This window comes from Gracilinanus agilis, chromosome 1 (assembly GCF_016433145.1).
Source record: "Gracilinanus agilis isolate LMUSP501 chromosome 1, AgileGrace, whole genome shotgun sequence".
Lineage (NCBI taxonomy): Eukaryota > Metazoa > Chordata > Mammalia > Didelphimorphia > Didelphidae > Gracilinanus > Gracilinanus agilis.
The window spans coordinates 59,522,732-59,543,336 of NC_058130.1; the positions used below are offsets into that span (position 1 = coordinate 59,522,732).

The 20,605-nt window shown below is 39.6% G+C and overlaps 1 protein-coding gene across 1 annotated transcript in view; it reads left to right on the forward strand.

The window, feature by feature from the left end:
* GRIP2 (glutamate receptor interacting protein 2) overlaps nucleotides 1-20,605 on the forward strand; it is a 468,329-nt gene that overhangs the window by 392,390 nt on the left and 55,334 nt on the right. The window contains exons 12-14 of the mRNA XM_044676082.1: nucleotides 679-865; nucleotides 5,781-5,926; nucleotides 10,370-10,450. Of these exons, the coding sequence (XP_044532017.1) occupies nucleotides 679-865; nucleotides 5,781-5,926; nucleotides 10,370-10,450 (414 nt within the window). The remainder of the gene's footprint in view (nucleotides 1-678; nucleotides 866-5,780; nucleotides 5,927-10,369; nucleotides 10,451-20,605) is intronic.

The window sequence follows — 20,605 nt, forward strand, 5'->3', positions numbered from 1 at the left end:
ACTCACCAACAATATACTGCTCATGTTGGGAGACTGACATAGAGAATGGATTCTTGCTTTAGTTGGGATTGAAATAGATAACTCCGAATGGCCTTCCAATTCTGAGATTCCAAAATCTTCTGACTATAAGTCTCCCTTCTTTTTATCCCCTTCCTCTCTCTTTACCTACTCTACCCATAATTACTCTCCTGAGAGACAAAGGAGAAAGGGAAGGGGAAGAAAATAAACATTTATTAAGCACTTCTTATGTGCTAAATTCTTCTAAAATGTTTTCTCATTTCATTATCACTTCAACACTATAAGGTAGGTGCTATTATTATCTTCATTTTAGAGTTGAGGAAACTGAGGCAAATTGAAGTTAAATGACTTGACCCGGGTCACATAACTAGTAAATTTATGAGTCCAGATTTAAACCTAGATCTTTTCATTTCTGGGCCCAGCATTATACCCTCTACTCTATCTAGCTGCCTTATAAAAGGCAGCAAAATCTTCTAAGGATGTTTCACTCTGGGTAGGATTAAAAGGTTGTAGCAGAAATTATTAACATAGGAATAGTCATGCCCAGTGTGTAGATGCTTTAGAAATACTTGGAGAGGAGTTGACTCAACAATGAAAGAAAAGTCCCCATCTGTGCTTCGGTTTCCTAATCCAACCTAATCCATCATTCTATTCTTTCAGTGTCCCTTGCCTCCAGCACTGTGGGGCCTGGCGGTCAGATCGTACACACAGAAACAACAGAAGTGATCCTTAGAGGAGACCCCCTCAATGGCTTTGGACTCCAACTCCAGGGTGGAATCTTTGCCACGGAAACCTTGTCCTCCCCACCTCTCATTCGCTTCATCGAGCCCGACAGCCCTGCTGAGAGGTTAGACCCATCCCTCAGGAATCATAATCAATCCAGCTCTCAGACTGGCAAGGATTTCTCCAGATCCCACTCTGTTCCTGGATCCTAAGGGGAAGAGAAGAAAAAGAAAGCGCTGCTATACCTCCCTGGCCCTCAGGTGGCTAAGGATCTAGCTAGTCACACATCAAACAGAGATAAAATATAATTAGATGCCAACTTGAGGCATAGGATAACAACTTGGGAGAGGGACTGGACCCACAGTCTTAGTGATTTAAGAAATCCTCTCTCCCAAAAAGTAGATTGTAATTTAAGAGTTTTAGAAAGTTATCTTGAGCATTTAGAGGCTAAGTGACTTGCCCAGGGTCATACATCCAGGTTGTGTCAGAGATAGGTCTTCTCAACTTCAAGACATGTTCTGTTCACTACATCCATATATATATATATATATATGGATGTAGTGAATATATATATATATGTATATATATATATATGATGTATGCTATGGGGAATCAGGGATTCCAGAAATTAGATTAGACTGGAGTATTCAGGAAAAGGCTTTCTAGAGGAGGGAGATCATGATCTAGGTCTTTAATACTGGCTATGGTTTCCTTAGGAGGAGGAGAAGGGGAATGACACTTTAGATAAGAGGGATGGCCTCAGCAAAGGTGTGGAAATAGGCAATAGCTATAAGTTTGTGGGGAAACCATCCTGATTAGAGAAGAGAATGGAGATAGGAAAACTGAGAGAGAATTAAATTAAAAGGTTCTTGGGTTCAAAACTTTGAGTACAAGGCCAAGAAGATTTTGGACTTGATCCTGTAGGAACTGAGGAGCCAGGTCTCTCTGCCTGCCACAACCCTGCCAGCAGGACTCACTGAGACAGAAATTTAAAATTTTGGAAGCCCTTGGCTTAAATCCAATTTGCAATTGTAACAGGCCTTTTCTCCTTCAATTAAGAAGAGAGGCTTACACAACATGGGAGATGTCCCAAAGTCTGCTTTCAGAGATGCTATAAGAGTTTCCATTGGGGAAACCAGTTCTCTCCAAGTTTCTCGGCCAAGTCTAACTGAAAGAATTGTTAAGTCAGCTTGCCAGGAGAGAGAAAGGGCTGTGTGTGTGTGTGTGTGTGTGTGTGTGTGTGTGTCTGTGTGTGTCTGTGTGTGTCTGTGTCTGTGTCTGCAATGTTTGGGTTTGTATTGCAAACTTATCTCTGTGTGATGTGATGTTGAAGAAATGTTTGCTTCTGGGTTTATCTGTTGGTAAGTCTGCTTGCTTCTGTATGTCTGTGCATCTGGTGATCTAAGTGCCTGTGTGTACTGTAAGAGTTAAGATTGACCAGGCAGATTGTGGAAGGATTTGAATCCCAGGTCAGGACTTAGCTCTTAAGTCTTAGCCATTTATTGTCTTTTGCCTTGTTGGAGAAGCTTAATGGACCGTGCCAGAGACCAGAACCTTGGGGATTTAAATCTCCCTTTCCCCACAATCCCTTGCCTAAGAGAGGATAGCTCAGCTACTAAGGGACTTCTAAAGCCATTCTTCCTCACGGCCCTTATCTCATGCAGTAGCTGGCCAGTCATTCACTTGCTGTGAAGTCATTACAGCAGTGAGGAACTCTGGAGAGAAGCCAATCTCTGCTCTAAGCTGGTGCCCAAAGGACCTACGAATCCTGAAAAATGAGATCAAAATCAAGCTACACAAAGTCCAAGGCCAGATTGATGAAGTTTGGGACTGTAATTATCCTGGGTTGCTTTGGCCTTATTCTATCTCTGCAGACTCACAGGTCATTTCACCTAAAGGATATGAACCATTACCAAAATGCCACTTTAGACAGGCCAGGCATATTACATATCAAATTCTCCAGGCAGTGTAGGAAATCAGGCCAAGTGACCTAGTATAGTAACTCACTTAGGGCTTCCGAGACACCAGAGTTGTCAAAAGTGCCTAACTTTTCATACTGAATTTGGTACTTGATTCTATTTGGTTTCTATTTGACATGTGGGTCAAAAGAACTTGATTTCAAATCCCAGATCCCCCTGTATGACTCTTGAGCAAGTCATTTTCTTTTCTAGGCCTATTTCCTCATCCACAAAGCATGGGTCTTGGATGAAATGATCTCTAAGACTTTCCTTTGCTATGGATGCTATGATATTTCAATACTCTGGGGTCATAAGATCATGGATTTAAACCTGAAATATTTTGACCTTTCTGATAACCCTTGGAGGTCCTCTAATCCAAGCCTCTCACTTCCAAGATTGAAGACAGAACCCATTGATCTAAGGAGCCTGTATTTCTGGGGCCCTTGTACCTGTAAGGAATCTAAGTCGGTGTTTGTGTGTGTGTGTGTGTGTGTGTGTGTGTGTGTGTGTGCGCGTGCATATGCATGTGTGCATGGTAGGGTATGGGGGAAAGAGAGGGGCTACTTTTATAGAAGCAGAAGACATTTTACTCTGACCCCTGTATATTGTTCAAAAAAGACCCAGTAGTTACTGACTATATGATATGGGTGGAAGAGTGTAGGCCTCTGGGGAGACAACATTAGAAAGCAGTAGGGCTGTTTTTGTCAAAATTAGAGTAATGAAATGGGCAGTAAAGCAGCAGTCAAGGAGGCCTACAGGATTGGATACTTTTAACATAGTTAGAAAGAGAGAGAAAGAAAGAAAGAAAAAGAGAGAGAAAGAAAGAAATAGAAAAGAGGAAAGGAGATAGAGATAGGAGAAACAGATAGACAACAGATAGATAGATAGATAGATAGATAGATAGATAGATAGATAGATAGATAGATAGATAGATAGATAGATAGATAGATAGATAGATAGATGAGATAGATAAGAGGCAGATTAGATAAAAATATGAATGGATGGATATAGTTAGATAGATGAGATAGAAAAAGAGCAAGATGGATGGTGTAGTAAATAAATTAATCCTTGGATAATAAATTAAACCTTGGTGCCTTGGGTAAGGTGAGGGAATAAGATAATTGGGGTAAAAGGGGATACCACCAGGGTTTTAGCTGGGTCAAATCATAGTGGGTCCTTATAGTAGATGAGGTACCAGGTTACATGAAGTAAGGTCATCTGGAAACTTAACAAGGAGAGTCTGAATATATTAAAGGGATTTTAATAATATTGGGGACAGGTAAGGAAGGGATTAGGTCATCTACCTTAAAGTACTAAGGGTCCCCTTCCCCAAAGTCTGTAAGGGTAGAGCTAATCTACAGGCTAAAACTGAGAGCTGCCTAATCAATCCAGCAACTGGATGGTGAACAGGTACAGCTGTAGTTGTGAGGATCTCACGTATGTCCACAGATATCTCTTCATCAGATGAGTTTCACAGATGTCCAGTTGTTATAGTTATTAATCCAAGTTTGGAGAGGGAGCTAGGATTGTTGACATATAGGGTCGTCCCCTGTAATGTCTCACCTCAGCTCGACCTATCTCCAGATACACAGGTCTCTTGCTTGTAAATGAACTCAATAGGTCAGGATTCACACACAGGAGAAGCAGCTTCCTCCCTCCAGGAGTTCAACTGACTTCTTCTGTGTCCCACACCTAGAATTCTAAGCCTATTCCTTGTCAATCAAATCTTACTAAGCTAAACTAAGTAACCTTCTAACAATGGACAGATAGATGGGTGAATGGATGGATAGATAGAAGAGATAGATAAGAGAGCTAGATTAGACAGAAAGATGGATGGAAGAATAGAGTTAGATATATGAGATAGAGAGTGAGATGGATGGGCAGATAGATGGATGAATGGATGGATAAATAGATGAATGGATAGATAGATAGATAGATAGATAGATAGATAGATAGATAGATAGATAGATAGATAGATAGAAAGAAAGAAAACATACTAACAATGACAATTATCCAAATGTGAATAAGAAGACTTTTCTCCAAACTCTCTATTCAACATCTTCCTAACATTTTTCTGAAAGGCAGCATGATACAATGGAAAGAGAAATTAATTTGTAGTTAGAGGACCTCAGGTTCAAGTTCAACTCTGTCACCACCTGGGTGACTGGGTGAGCTCCTCAGATTCTAGATTTCCTAGAAAAAGAACAGGATAATCTTAATAGCTTTGGAGTTCCCCTTTCACACTAAATCTTGATATCCTTTGCCCATAGAATTGCCCTTCCTAGAATTCTCTCTTCTCCCTCTCCCCTAATTTAATTCCTACTCATCCTTCAAGGTCTAGAGGCATTATATGGGGGTGGTATCTAGAATGTTTGCCTTGAAGTCAGGAAGATCTGAACTCAAATCCCACCTCAGATACTTACTTCGCTGTGTGACCCTGAACAAGTCACTTCACCTCTCTCAACTTCAGTTTTCTCATCTGAAAATTGTAGAAAAGTATAGCTCTGACCTCACAAGGCTATTGAAAGAATCAAACGAGATCATTTTGAAAACCTAACCTTATTACCAATTCACCTCCAATGATAACCCTAATACTAGCTATCACAATTACCGTAAGGCCCAGCCCATCTCAGACCACACGTCTGCATGTCTCTTGGGTACTTGTTGAATTCTGACTTGTATTTGTGTCTGAGTCTCATTTCCACCATGGTTGGGAGCCTTGTGAAAGTCAGACCCAAATCTGATTCAATGCTAAATCCCCTTATATCCTCATTGCGCTCACTTTCTCAATTACTTCATGTTGGCTGATTATGCTGCCTGAGGAGAGGTAGCATAGTATTGTGAAGAGACCCAACTCTGTCTCTAATTTGCTGTGGAACTGTGGGTATATATTCTGTCCCTCTAAAGGCTCCTTTCTGGCTGTCAGCATTATCCTAGTCAAACAATGGAGATGGAATGAAAGGTCCCCCAACATCCTTTCCAACTGTGATGCTCTGATCCTGTCCCATGTTCTTTGTCTCTCACCTTCCCCACTCTCACCCAACCCTTACTGCCCACCATCCTTCTCTTCGGGGACTCCAGATGTGGCCTGCTGCAAGTTGGAGACAGAGTACTGTCCATCAACAGCATTGCCACAGAAGACGGGACCATGGAGGAAGCCAACCAGCTCCTGCGGGATGCAGCCCTCTCAAACAAAGTCTCCCTTGAGATTGAGTTTGATGTAGCAGGTAACCAGACCCCTTTTGCTTTAAGCACTCTTCCAACGGTGGGCCCATTAGGTTTGGAATTCAGAAGGAGAGTCAGATTTTCTTTCAGAACTTTCCTCTGATTCCATGGTGCTTGTCATCTCCATCCCACGACCAATGTCTTTATGTTCTCTGCTCTCTCCAAAAGTGCTTCCAGCTATTTTCATTCACTGGTCACTTAATATGAATCAGAGTTTAATAATTCCTTTCCCTAAGACATTGGCATTAAAAGCCCTGTATTTATTTGTGGAATGAAGCTTTTTTTCTCCAAATCATCCTGAATGGGAGACTCTACAATAAAAAGAGAGTTGGGAGGGAAGTTAAGACAGCTGATTTCTAGTTTCCAGCTCTGATACTTACTTTGTGGGTGGTTTTCAACAAATCATCAAACCTCTTTGAGCCTGTTTCTTCATTTGTAAAATGGGAATAAATGAATTTTGTTCTGTCTACCTTACTAATATCCCAGGCAATATTGAATGTGGAGTACATTGGACAGCTTAAAAAAAAAGAAGAAGAAGAACATTAGGAACACATACTTGTGAACAGATCTAAGGAAGGAATGGGGATGGGGAGAATAAGCATTTATTAAGTACCTACTATGTGCCAGGCAATGAAGAAAGTGCTTCCCAAATATTCTCATAGCAACTCTATGAGGAAGGTACTATTTCTTTCCCAATTTGACAAATATGGAAACTGAGGCAGGGAGAGATTAAAGCTACTTGCCCAGGGTTACACAACTAGGAAGTGTCTGAGGTCAGATGTGAACTTGGTTCTTCCTGACTCTGGGTCTAGTTCTCTAGCCACTGACCATCTAGCTGCCTAATCCAAGGGTCTATTGATAGTTTTACTCTGTTACATGAAGTAAGACCATCTGGAGGCAGGAGGACCTGGGTTCAAATCTGGCCTCATATATTTCCTAGCTATGTGATCCTGGGCAAGTCACTTCACACTGAATGCTACTAATAGCCCTTGCCACTCTTCTGTTTTAGAATTGGTAGTAAGATAGGAGATGAGAGATTTTTAAAAAAAGATGGCCCTCTCTGTACAAAAGGAGACAAGTAGGGAGTGGTACAAAAAGAAATGTTGAGCGTCCTAGCTGTTGACCAGTCATACCAAATCATACTGTAATCCTGCTGGAGTGCTGCTCTTCCCTGAACTGAGAGTACATTCTTTATGCTACATAGAATTCTAGAGCCCAGCTTTCCAGGCTTAAAATAGCCTCTTGACCTAGCAGCTGGTGAGGCAGCTGAGTGGTTATTATTAGGCTGGATGGATATTCCATGTCAGCTCAGTGCCCTTGGGAACATTGGAGAACTAGGAGTTGATGGGCCATCCCATGGCCACAGAGGGGCCTCATGATGCCACTAGCCTGTGTAAGTGTCCTGTGTGTGTTGGGCCAGCTTGAGGGCTTCATCCAAAGATGAGTCTGCTCAAGGACCAGGCTAGCCACGAAGGACCACAGGAATGTCCTAACCTTCATTCATTCATTCAGCAAATATCTATATGCATCTACCACGTGCCAGGTATTATTGTTCCAGGCACTGGAGAGACAAAGGCAAAAATGAAACAGTCCTTGCCATCAAGAAGCTTATATTCTATTGGAGAGGGAAATAATATGTGTACAAATACAGAATATGTGCAAAATTAATATGAAGTCATTTCTTCTAGTAGAAGGAGGACATTAGCTATGAGGGGGGCTATCAGGTTGAGTCTCCTGTAGGAGGAGACATTTGAGGTGAGACTTGAAGAAAGTGAGGGATTCTAAGAGATGGAGGTAAAGAGGGATGCATTCAAGGCACAGGGGACAATCTCTGCAAGGATGTGAAGATGGGAGATAGAATGTCATATCTGGGGACAGTTTGGCTAAAATGTTGACAGCATGAACCTTCTCCAACAAGAGTGTGGTACATTCTCCATGCCCTCAAAGCCTCTCCTAGCTCAAAGGATATTCCATATTTGTGAATGACAGCAACTAGGAAAATACTTGAAAAGAGATGAGAGATTATGAGGGTATTATAAAGAGAAACTTCCTAACAATGAGAGTATCAAAAAGCTACTTGGGTAGTCTCACACAATAGTGGGTTATCTCCACTAGAGATCTTCAAAGAGAGATTGGGTAGCCTCTTGTTAGGCATATAAAAGGTGATTCTTATGAGGATGTGGGTTACATTAAATGGCCACCGAGATCCTTTCTCCCTTTTGAAATTTTTTGATTGAGAGTTCCAGAAAGAGAAAGAAAAAATGGGCCAAAAATCAATAAAGTAAACATTTTTTCAGTCATTTCAGTCATATCCAATTTTTCATGATCCCATTTGGGATTTTCTTGGCAAATATGCTGGAGTTTTCTGCCATTTCTTTCTTTAGTTCACTTTACAGAAGAGGAAACTGGGGCAAATAGGTTTAAGACACTTACCCAGGTCACACGGCTAGTAAGTATCTGAAACTGGATTTGAACTAAGATCTTCTTGACCCCAAGCCCAGAATTCTATCCACTGCACCAACTAGCTAGCTAAAGTGAAATTTAGCTGGAATGAATTTAAAGTCTTTTATTTAGTCTCAAGAAATCAACTTTCCAAAGACAAGGTGAGGGTAATTTGGTTTAATAGCAATTCATAAACCTAAGGATTTTAGTTGCCCACAATCTCAATATGACTATCGTGTGAGGTAGATGCTTCATTTTTTAAAGCTAAATTCATCTTGGGCTAAACATAATGTATTGTCCCATTCTGTCCGGATTAGTGCGGCCAGCTCTGGGAACTACATTCTGAGAGAGATATTGAAAAACTGAAATAAACCCACAGGAACATAAGCAAGAAGGGAAGGAGTCTGGAAACCACATGAGAGACAGTTAAAGGAACTAAATTATTTTTCCTAGAGAAAATAAAAATCATCGGACAAGTCCGGATCCTGATTTAAAATGTGGCAATGGGAGCATCCTAATCTATGTAGCTACAGAAAATAGAGTTAGGATGAAGGCAGGTGGGAAAAGGAATGATAGGGAGACAGATTTCAGCTCAATATATGTCAAAGTTTCCTGAAATTCAGTTGCCCAGCAAAAGAACAGATGTGTCTTAGAGCAGTCCACAGGCAAAGGCTGGTTGACCACTTGCTGGAGATGGAGTTGAGGAAATTCTTAATCAGTTTTGGGTTGAACTTCTAACTCTTGGATTCTGTGATTCTATGAATTAACTCTAATGACGTTAGGGAGATCATTACCAAAGTCAATATCCTACTCAGGTCAGGCAACTGGAGGAGAAACATCTAGAACATCTTGTCCAGACTCATTGGGTGCTAGATGGGGTTCAAATGGAGGAAATTAAACTGGTCTATTAGACTCAAGTCTAATCTGTTTTCCAGAGTCCTCACACTGAAAGTTAGAATATTGACTAAGAGGAAGCAAAAAGGAGCTAAATTATAAGGAGTTCTTTTATGGAGGAGCACTTGAGCCAGCATTATATGTAAGTGAAGTAGGGGGCTGATTACATGATGTGATTTGATAGGGTTTCAAAAGTCTGCCACTGACTGCCCTGACTGATCTTCTAGGATGCCTGAAATTTCAGCATTATCAAATACATAGCCATTGGGTTAAACTTCTGTAGGCACTTTTTAAAGTGTTGGGGTTATCTGGGAAGGTTGACATATTCCACCAATACTAGCCAATAACACTTCAGTTTGGATCAGTTGCAGTCTGTAACTCATCATCTCCATCCACCTCTTTGGTCTCACCCTCATAGACTCTCTCTATCTCCCCTCTATCATAACATTGGTTATTGACTGCTTATTATTATACCAGCCTCCTTTAAGGTGCCACCTCATAGAAGAAGCCTCATGTGATCTCCTTAACCCATCTCTCTCCTTTCTCTTCAGATGATCATGCATCTAGTTTCCTGTTTCCATGTTGTTTGTCCCCAACAGAATGGAAGCACACTGAGGGCAGGGGTCATTTTGCTGTTTGTCTTTGTGTCCCAGCATATAACACAACACCTGGTACATAACAGGAATTTACTCTTTATTGGAATGAGCATTGGTTTCTTCTGTAAAAAGAGGACTATGTTTTATTATCACCAAAATTCTTCCCAGCTCTTAAAAACAAAACAAACAAACAAAACAGGAAAACCTTGGGGCTAGAAGTCGAAATAGTCTGATTTTCTTAACTAGGGACATCAGGACCTGAATGTTTTTTTTTAAGTCTTACTTTCCATCTTAGAATCAATACTCAGTATCAGTTCCAAGGTAAAGCTCAGTAAGGGCTAAATCATTGGGGTTAAGCCTCATACTGGAGGTAACACAGCTAGGAAATATCTGAGGCTAGATTTGAACCCACAAACTCTCTATCCACTGAGCCACCTAACTGCCCCAGAATAATTTTTAAGAAGTGTTCAGATTGCTCAGACACAACAATACATCTGTTTCTTTGTTTTTCAGAGTCAGTAATCCCAAGCAGTGGCACTTTTCATGTGAAGCTGCCCAAGAAGAGAGGAGTGGAACTGGGGATAACCATCAGTTGTGAGTATCACTTTCTTTTTCTCTTACAGAACCAGTTTGACATAAACTGGAGTGATCTCCCTCTGTTCCTAGGACTAAATCTGGCCCCGTTTCTGACATGGAATCGGGGGGGGGGGGGGGAATTCACACTATGATGGTCTCTGTTACTAAAGTTCAGAGAATACTTTCTTCTTAGAGAGATGCAGTAATTAACTCATTCAGAATCTCTGAAAGCTCCAGGGATAAAGAGCAGCTGGAAAACTGTGAAGAGTCTGCAAATCAGTATTTCAATAGACAGGAGTAACAACCAGTAGAGGGTGACAAGAGTTTACTTGGATTTACACTTCCTCCAGAATCTCCACCTCCTTCCATCTCCCAGCATATTTTCTTTCTATGCCTCTCCCTTCCTTTGTATCTACTTTTCCACCCATTTTTCTTTTCCACTTTTTTTTATTATTCGATATTTTTTACAGAATAAATACAAACTTTTTGTAGCCAGTACCTAGAGGATGCCCTTACACAAGTGTTCTCAGTGTATTGGCACTGTACACTGTGATACATGTATCATGTTCCCTGGCTAAACAAGGGTTTTGCATCTATCTCTCCTAGCTCCCCTCCTCTTCCTCTTTCCTTTCCTTTCCTCTGTTTTTATGTCTTGTAGGTCTGCCTTTCTCCGTTGCTTTCTCTCTCTCCTCCTTAGTCTCCCTAAGACTTTCTTACCCTCCTTCTCTATCTTTCTCCATTTCTTTCTTTTACCTGTTCTCTTCCTTCCCTTGTTTATTCATCCTTTACTTTGATTGGCCATACTGACAAAAAGAAATATTGGTTGTATGAATGGAGGAGCAGTTTATATTTCTGCTTCTTCATGTGTTAAAGAATTGAATAGTTTATCATTTATTTTTTTGTAGTAGAAGGAGGAGGGGAGAGAATCCCTTCAATTCTGTCCAAAAACTGACATTTCAATATCCGGTCTGCAGAAAAGTTATTAACTTCCCCCTGAGCCAGAGGAAAAGAATCCAATGGCTGATCAGAGGGAGGGGTTTCTTTTCCTTGCTCAAGCTCCATGGGTTGGAGGAGCCAAGGTTCAGCTCTGAGGCTTGCCGGCAATGAAGGATGGCATTCAGGATGCTGGTTCACCTTAATGCGTGAGAACGGTGAAACTTCATTTCACAGAATTGCAACAAACTTCCTAGGTTGTCTGTGGAGGAGCTAGGTGATACAGTGACTGGAGTAATAGACTTGGAATCAGGAAGACCTGGGTTCGAATCTGGCTTCAGACACTTCCTGGCTGTGTGATCCTGGACAAGTAGCTTAACCCCAAATGCCTAGCCTTGGTTGCTCTTCTGTCTTAGAACTGATACTGGTAAGGGTTTGAAAAAAATTGTATCCGATTTTCTTAATTTTTCTGTCTCCTCCCCCAGTATCAAGTTGCTGACTGCCATTTGTATGATTATAAGCTTGAATGCTTCTAGGAATGAATATCTCTTTCCTACCACTTGCTAAAATTGGTTTCTTCTCCCCTGTTAGGAGCAGTCTCCCAAATTAAAATATGGGAATCCCTAAGATTTTGCTTCTCTTTAGAGTTAGAGAGGCAGACACCTCAACCCCCTTGTTTTCTAGAAGAAGAAACTGAGATCCAAGGGAGATTTGAACTCAGATCTTCTGATTCCAGAATCAGTCTTCTTCCACTTCAACCTATTAGAGTCTGTGCTTATCATCTCAACAAAACCTACCTTCCTCCTAACTTCTACCTTTCTGTGGACAGCATCACTCAGTTTTACAGCTTTTTGTTGTGTCTTTGAGGCAGCTAGGTGGCACCATAGTGTACAGAGCATCAGGACTGGAGTCAAGATGACCTAAGTCCAAATATGGCCTCAGACATTGTGTGTCATCCTAGGTAAATCACTTAACTGCTATTTGCCTCAGTTTCCCCAAGAGGGCATCATAACAATACAATACCTGCCTCCCAGGGTTGTTGTAAGGATCAAATAAGATAATAATTGTAAAGCACTTAGCATAGTACCTGGAACATAATGGATACTTAAGAAATGTTTCTTTCCTCCCCTTTCCCAGATTCTGCTCACCCTGTACATCTAATCAATTGCCAAGACCTGTTCATTTTTACCTCCTTGGTATTTCTCCATGCCATCCCCTCTCTTCTATTTACCCTGGCACAGTTCTAGTTCAGGCTTTCATAACCTCTTGTCTAGACCATCCTGAAAACCTGCTAATGAGTATAACTGCCTCCGGTCTCTTTCTTCTGCAGACTAACTTCCACCCAGATGCTGTGGTCATCTTCCTAATACACTGGTCAAAGCAAGACATCCCCTCCTCAAAAGCCTTCATTGGCTCCATTGAGAACAGAATTGCCTAGAAAATAAAATATAAACTCATAGGCTAGCAGGGAAAGGATTTTAGAGATCCTTTTATCTACCAGTCTTCTCTTTTGATAATGGTAGAAACAAAAGCCCAGAGACAAGGTGCCCTGAACTTTGAAAACTGTAAGGAATAGAACTTTATGTCTGATTTTTATAGTTTTTCTCTTTCCTCCCCCAGTATCAAGTTGCTGGCTGCCATCGGTATGATTATAAAGATGAATGCTTTTAGGAATCAGTGTCTTTTCCATTCAGCTCCTAGCTGAGATCTTTCAACTCTAAAGCCACTTTTCTTTCATTTATGCTACATGCTTCACTCAGGAATAGATGAGAAAAGAATGGCAGACCCATTCTTTCTCGTGGCCTGGCATAGAAGGGAAGCAGTGTGGTGTGGGGCAAGAACTCTGGATTTGAAATCAGAGATTCTGGTTACAAAGCCTAAGCTCTGAATCCTCCATCAAATTGTTTCAACTCTACGGAGTTTCTTTTTTTTCCTTTGTAAACTGAGGACATTGAACTAAATGTTCTTTAAGGGCCCTTCTAAATCAAATTCTGTGAGACTACAATGTGATATGAGGGAGATGAACTAAGGTGAGGAGTGTCCCAGTGCCACTTCTGTAAGGTGGTGAGGAGACAACTCTCAGAAGTAGGGAAACAGATGGAGGAGAGAGGGTGGCACCAAGTGGTCCATGCCACTGAAGATCAAACTACATGACATCTTTGATAAAGATACCATCGGTTACCCATCCAGTCCTTCTCTTTGTTTGCAAACTGAGTCCCTTTTCCTTAACTTTGTTATCTACCCGGTTTAGCTGAACTGTCCTCATTCTCTCTTAGAAATGTTTATTTTTGTGAGTTGGGCTTTAAAACGTTCAACTTAATTACATTTCAACCAAATGCTTTATCTCAATCAATAAGGAGATGCATCTGTACCCACAGAGGCATTGGTGCAAATGAGTTGTGCTATGTAACTCCTGTGAGGGAAATAATTCCTCCTTTGCTGACACCAGGCTTCCTATTAAAATCCCCAAACAGACTGGCCTTTGGAGTTTCTTCATCCATCATGGTGCCACACAGAGGGCATCCAGATCCCAAATGGGATGTGGTGAGGAGCTAGGAAGCAATTTAGAAAATGTAAACAATGGCATTGATCATCTTGCATTTTATTTCTCAATTCTCCCCACCACCATCCACCACTGCCCATGCTCCTGGAGTGTAGCTTTCTCCGCTCTTCATAAGTACTGATTTATGATGGCTTGTTTCTAAAGCACAACCAGATTTGATTCAGTAAGCAGACTGTTCAGGCTTTGTGTACAACTTGTGAAAAGCATAATGGGTTATAAAAAGGTAAAAGAAGTCATGGTTCCTGCTCTCATGAAACTTTTAGTCCAGTGACTAGCTACAATATATGGATCCAAATATCCCCAACAAAAGACAGAATATGATAATGCATGGAAGAAGTATAAATAAAAAGTGTAAGGAACACTTCCAAAGGATGGATGCTATCTTTACTTTTAGAAACTAGACCCTGGGGGCAGCTGGGCGGCTCATTGGATTGAGAGCCAGGCCCAGAGATGGGAGATCCTGGGTTCAAATCTGGCCTCAGATACTTCCTAGCTGTGTGACCCTGGGCAAGTCACTTAACCCCCATTGCCTAGTCTTTCCCATTCTTCTGCCTTGGAACCAATACATACNTAAAATATCATTTTAGAATTGATATTCATTCAACTCTTGGCAACCACCCCTTTTAATATTTAGTTGAACCATAATAATTTTCCTCTTTTACACTGTGGCAACCACGAAGGGGGCAGTTAGTTGATTCTGATTCTCCTAGACTGGATGTCTAATCTCAAATCAGTCAGCTACTTACAAATGAGGTTTTCCTAAATGCACCTATTCTGTCTTTTAAGCAAGGCATTGTGTTGTCTTTCCCTGGGCTCAGTGTAAAGGAAATAAAGCACCTAAAATCATAGAGTACTATGGGCTGAAAGGGACTTTGGACCTGGAAGAGATTTTAAGACACAGAATGTCAGAACTGCAAGGGACCTTAGAACACAGAATTCAGAGCTGGAAGGGACATTAAAGATCATCTATTTGAAATCCTTTGTTTTTTGAAAAAGGGAAACTGAGGCCTGGGGAAGGAATTAATTTGCTGAAGCAGAGAGAACTTAGTCCTAGACACCCTAGGCTCCCTTACTCCCTAATTCAGCATTCTTAACATTATAATACAATTCCTTCTCTAACACATTACCTCTTTCCCAAAAGGAATTCCAAAAATGCCCAAAGGAAACATCCTATAAACCTCCTTCCCACAAATCAGGCTTCATCCATAATATAAGCTTTAAAGGTAATAGAACAATTGTGGGTTGTAATACAATTGATTAACAAATGTTTGCACATTTGGGAAGTTGTAAATTGGTTTTAAATAACTACTCTCTCGACATGTAATTAACGTGCTGTGGAAAAGAAACACAACCCTTTCCTTTTAATAATTCTGAATAGATATGCTGTTTTAAGATAGCAGTGAGAGTTTGAAAAACTAAGCCTTGTCTGGTGTCCTTGTCAAATGGAGTTGGCTACCACAATGATAGCCACAGGCACTCCCAAAAACCTGATGAAGGCTATTTGTTTTTTAACCTGACTACTACAAGAAAAAAGGTATCTATCCTAAGAATTAGGTGACTCAGGGGTTTGAGTCTTGCTTCTCCCATTGACTCCCTATTGTATAGATGAGTAAAGTAACTACTTTTTGTTGCTAAATTAAAATATTAGGATTTTTAAGATATTAATTTTTTAACTTTTAAAATAAATTTCATTTTTATTTTAATTGATGATATTAGAAAAGTATCCTTTGTAGGATCTCCAAAAACATCCTTGGTACAACTCCAGGTACCCCACAATCGCTGTACTTTATCCTGTTCCCATGATTTTGGTCTCCTCTACTTGATCTCTATACTGTAAATACTTTCTATTCCATGTAGCTTGAAAATCATGAGTATTTGGGATAGTGTCATTGATTTAAAGTAATGTTCTTAAGTAAAATTTTTATGGATCAATAATCAGTGGTCATCAAAACAATATGGTACTGGCTAAGAGACAGAAGGGAGGATCAGTGGAATAGACTTGGGGTAAGTGACATCAGCAAGATTGTATGATAAACCCAAAGAGCCCAAATTTTGGGTCAAAAAGCCACTATTTGACAAAAACTGCTGGGAAAATTGGAAAACAATACGGGAGAGAATAGGTTTAGATCAACTTCTCACAGCCTATACTAAGATAAATTCAGAATAGGTGAAAGACTTGAATGTAAAGAAGGAAACTGTAAGTAAATTAAGTGAACACAGAAAAGTATATTTGTCAGATCTCTGGGAAAGGAAAGATTTTAAAACCAAGCAAGAGTTAGAAAAAAATTACAAAATGTAAAATAAATAATTTTGATTATATTAAATTAAAAAGGGTTTGTACAAACAAAAACAATGCAACCAGAATCAGAAGGGAAACAACAAAATGGGAAAAATCTTTATAAGAAAAAAAATATGACAGAGGTCTAATTACTCAATCTAATTACTCAAATATACAAGGAACTAAATCAATTGTATAAAAAAATCAAGCCATTCCCCAATTGATAAATGAGCAAGGGACATGAATAGGCAATTTTCAGATAAAGAAACCAAAAGTATCAATAAGCACACGAGAAAGTGTTCTAAATCTCTAATAATTAGAGAAATGCAAATCAAAACAACTCTGAGGTATAACTTCACACCTAGCAGATTGGCTTAGCAAGGGAGAGTAATGAATGTTGGAGGGGGTGTGGCAAAATTGGGACATTAATGCACTGCTGGTGGAGTTGTGAACTGATCCAACCATTCTGGATGGCAATTTGGAATTATGCCCAAAGAGCTCTAAAAGACTGCCTGCCCTTTGATCCAGCCATACCATTGCTGGGTTTGTACCCCAAAGAGATCATAGATAAACAGGCTTGTCTTGTATTCTAATAATGATTATCAATCCTCTTCCTCTTTTCTGAAGAGAAAGTGAGTGTTCCTCTTTCTATAGCTGCCTTATGATGGAGTCTCTTGTGTTTCTTTAACATTGTATAGATTTTGGCTAGGATACTTTGTAAACAAATCATGGTTCATTTTACACTTCCAGAATTATACATAAAGACTAGTATTGTATACATATTAATGGGCTTAAATGTGTTCTTCACCTTCAGTTTTTATTTCAGAACATCAGTAATTCTCTTAATATATTCAGTCACAACCTCCTTTTTGACATATTTATGTTATTATGCCTTGACTGGAAGAAACCAAGATATTTATAGGTATCACCTTTATTCATTGGTTCAATGGAACCTCTCCTTTCCTTCAAAGCTTTAACTTACTATCTTTCCTCCTCATACATCAAGAAGTTTGTATTTACCGAGTCCAAATGGCATTTTGATTTCACAGGAGAAAGTTTCCACAAAACAAAAGAACTGTTTGATGTGTTTCTCTGTGAAGTTATAGAGCTAGACATCATCTCTATACATTACGTGATTTGTGCAGTTTTAGAAGCCATGCTTATATCTTTTTAGGAAAGATAATAATGGCTTTAAGGTTAAGGAGAATCACAAAGGGCTGATCCGTGTCCATGAAAAATGCTCTATTTATCAATTGTTCTTGGCATTATTGTGTTGGTGCAGTGTTTTCAACAGCTGGCCACATTAGTAGTACATGAATAAGTAATTATTATAGAACTGAGTCAAAAACTTTGAGATAATCAACTGAGGCAGCATAAAAATATGTCACTTTGGGGCAATTTATTTAATAACTAACAAATTAATCAGTTGTTCTTCATATCCATGGGACTTTTTGCTCCTCAGAGAGTAAAATTGTTTTCTTGCAAGTGCTTATAAACTATTTTAGTGATTCATATTGTGAATGCTGTGTATAAAATATTTATGCATGAAGCTGGCTTTTATTTGGAGAGATCACTAAAGTTCTCATCTTTCAGTAATAGATATGCTGAAGCTTTGTGTTAGGAAAGGTGGGATCTGGCAAATGCCTGAGAGGAAGGTGGTAAAGTACTTTGCTAGTATTGATGTACCACTGTGAAGCATTTGGGCAAATGGTTATCGCTCTTAGCTAGCCTTGTCACCTTCCATTTCTTTTTTTTTTAAACCCTCACCTTCTGTCTTGGAGTCAATACTGTGTTTTGGCTCCAAGGCAGAAGAATGGCAAGGATAGGCAATGGGAGTCAAGTGACTTGCCCAGGGTCACACAGCTGGGAAGTGTCTGAGACCAGATTTGAACCCAGGACCTTCTGTCTCTAGGCCTGGCTCTCAATCCACTGAGCTACCTAGCTGCCCCCATCACCTTCCATTTCTGCAGAAAAGTCAATTTCAGTTACCTCCATGCGACTGTTTTCCCTCATCATTTTAACAGTGTTCACACATTTTTGTTTGCTATTTGATCCAACTTTCATCTTTATTGTGTTGTTCATTTTGTTGTTCTTTCAACCCTGATGGGGACAACCCAGGATCCTTACCTCAAGAGCCTTGGAAATTGCAAAGCTTATAGTCCAGTGTCCTCAGCCATCACCCTGGGAAGCGAACCTCATGAAGATGCAGCCTGGCCACTGCTCCTGCAGGGACTACAATAATAGCTATTAAAGATCCACAAAAGAAAGTGCTTGTCACTAAAGTCCTTAGCACAGTCCAATTGTTTAACATCAGAAACTGATCTGATTTTATCAGTGAAAATGATATTTTAATGACAGTCTTTAGAAGAAGCATTAACATTTGTTTTGCTGCTGCTCTCTAAAGACCATTGGACTTTTCCATTTCATTTGCAAACAAAACTTTCCCTCTGTTTTGTGTCTCTCTTTAGAATATGAGCTCCTAGAGAGTAGGTACTAGTTGACTTTTTTCTTTGCATTCTGAAAATTTAGCACAGTACTTTGCGCACAGTTAGCTCTTTTTAAATATAATTTTATTTTAAGAAAATATTTTCCTTGGTTCCATGATTCATGTTCTCTCTCTCCCCAATTCCCTCCCCACTCCCGGAGCTGATATACAGTTCCACTGGATTATATATGTATTATCACTTAAAACCTGTTTCCATATTATTCATTTTTGTAATAGAGTAATTTTTTAAATCCCAACCCCCAAATCATATACTCTTTGAACAAGTGATAAATCCTGTGTTTTAATTTGCACTTTTACTCCCACAGTTTTCTCTAGATGTGGGTAGCATTCTTTCTCATAAGTTCCTCAAGATTGTCCTGGATCATTGCTTTGCTATTAGCAGCAAAATCTAATACATTTGATTGTCCCACAATGTTTCAGTTACTGTGGACAATGTTCTCCTGGTTCTGCTTATTTCACTCTGCATCAGTTCATGGAGGTCTTTCCAGTTTATATAGAAATCAAGCAATTCATCATTTCCTTATAGCACAATAGTATTCTATCACCATCATATACCACAATTTGTTCAGTCATTCCCCAATCAAGGGACAACCCCTCTTTACCCAATTTTTTGCCACCACAAAAAGAGTAGCTATAAATATTTTTGTACTAATAGGTCCATCCCCATTTTTTATCCCTTTGGGGTACAAACCTAATAGTGGTATGGCTGGATCAAAGGACATACATTCTTTTAAAGCCCTTTGGGCATAATTCAAAATTGCTTTCCAGAATGGCTGGATCAATTCACAACTCCACCAGCAATGCATTAGTGTCCCAATTTTGCCACATCCTCTCCAACATTTATTATTTTCCTTTACTGTTATATTGGCCATTAATTAACTCTTAATAAATGCTTTATTCATTCAATCAACCATTGAGATAACCAGGAACTTTCCACATCCTCCTTTAACTCTTTTTTCTCACCTCTGATTTCTTTTCCTCTCAAGCCTCTGTAGTCAAGTTTGTTTGTTTGTTTGTTTTTATGGATGTTAAATGACTCATGTTATTCTTTGAGTTGTTTTATCTACCTCTATCACTTGGTCTTTTGGGACTTTTGCTTTAAGTTGCTGATAAGGGAAATCTGGAATTTGTAATAGGCTTTGGTTCTCCAGATTCCTTCCTGCAATTTCCACTACATGGACCACCAAGGTGTTGCTACAATAATAAAGTATGATATGGTATAGCCTGGTATGATGATATGATATATGATGTGATATTTTATTATGTTTTAATTATAGCGAATAGCACTCATAGAGCATTTTAAGATTTGAAAAGTGCTTTAAATATATTATGTCATGTGATCTTCACAACAACCCTGGGAAGTATATGCTATTTTTATCTCAATATTACAAGTGAGAAAACAATTATATAGAGGTTAAGGGCCCAGGGTTACAGACCTAATAGTAATCTGAAGCAGGATTTTTTTTAACACAGATCTTTCTGATTCCAAGACTAGAGTTCTATCCACTGAGCCACCTGGGTGCCTTCTAACACAGGCGATTTTTAACCTTGGGTCCATGAACTTGTATGTGGATACACGTATAACACACACACATACACACACAAATATAAAACTGTAAATTATTGTGATTAGTTTTCTTTTTGTAATCCTACCTATTTTGTTTTATACATGTAAGAGCAGTATTCTGAGAAGGGTTCCATAGGCTTCACCAGACCACCCAAGGGATCCATGTTACCCTAAAAGATTAAGAATCCCTCAGTTCTTAGGTCCTTCTGAAATTAGTCAAAATTTTTCCCAGGGTACTTTTGCCATTATAGTGTTCAGCACCTTTTTGGGGGAGATTCCATGATAGCTCTATCTTTTCTCCTATGGTTTTTACCTTGGCAAAGACT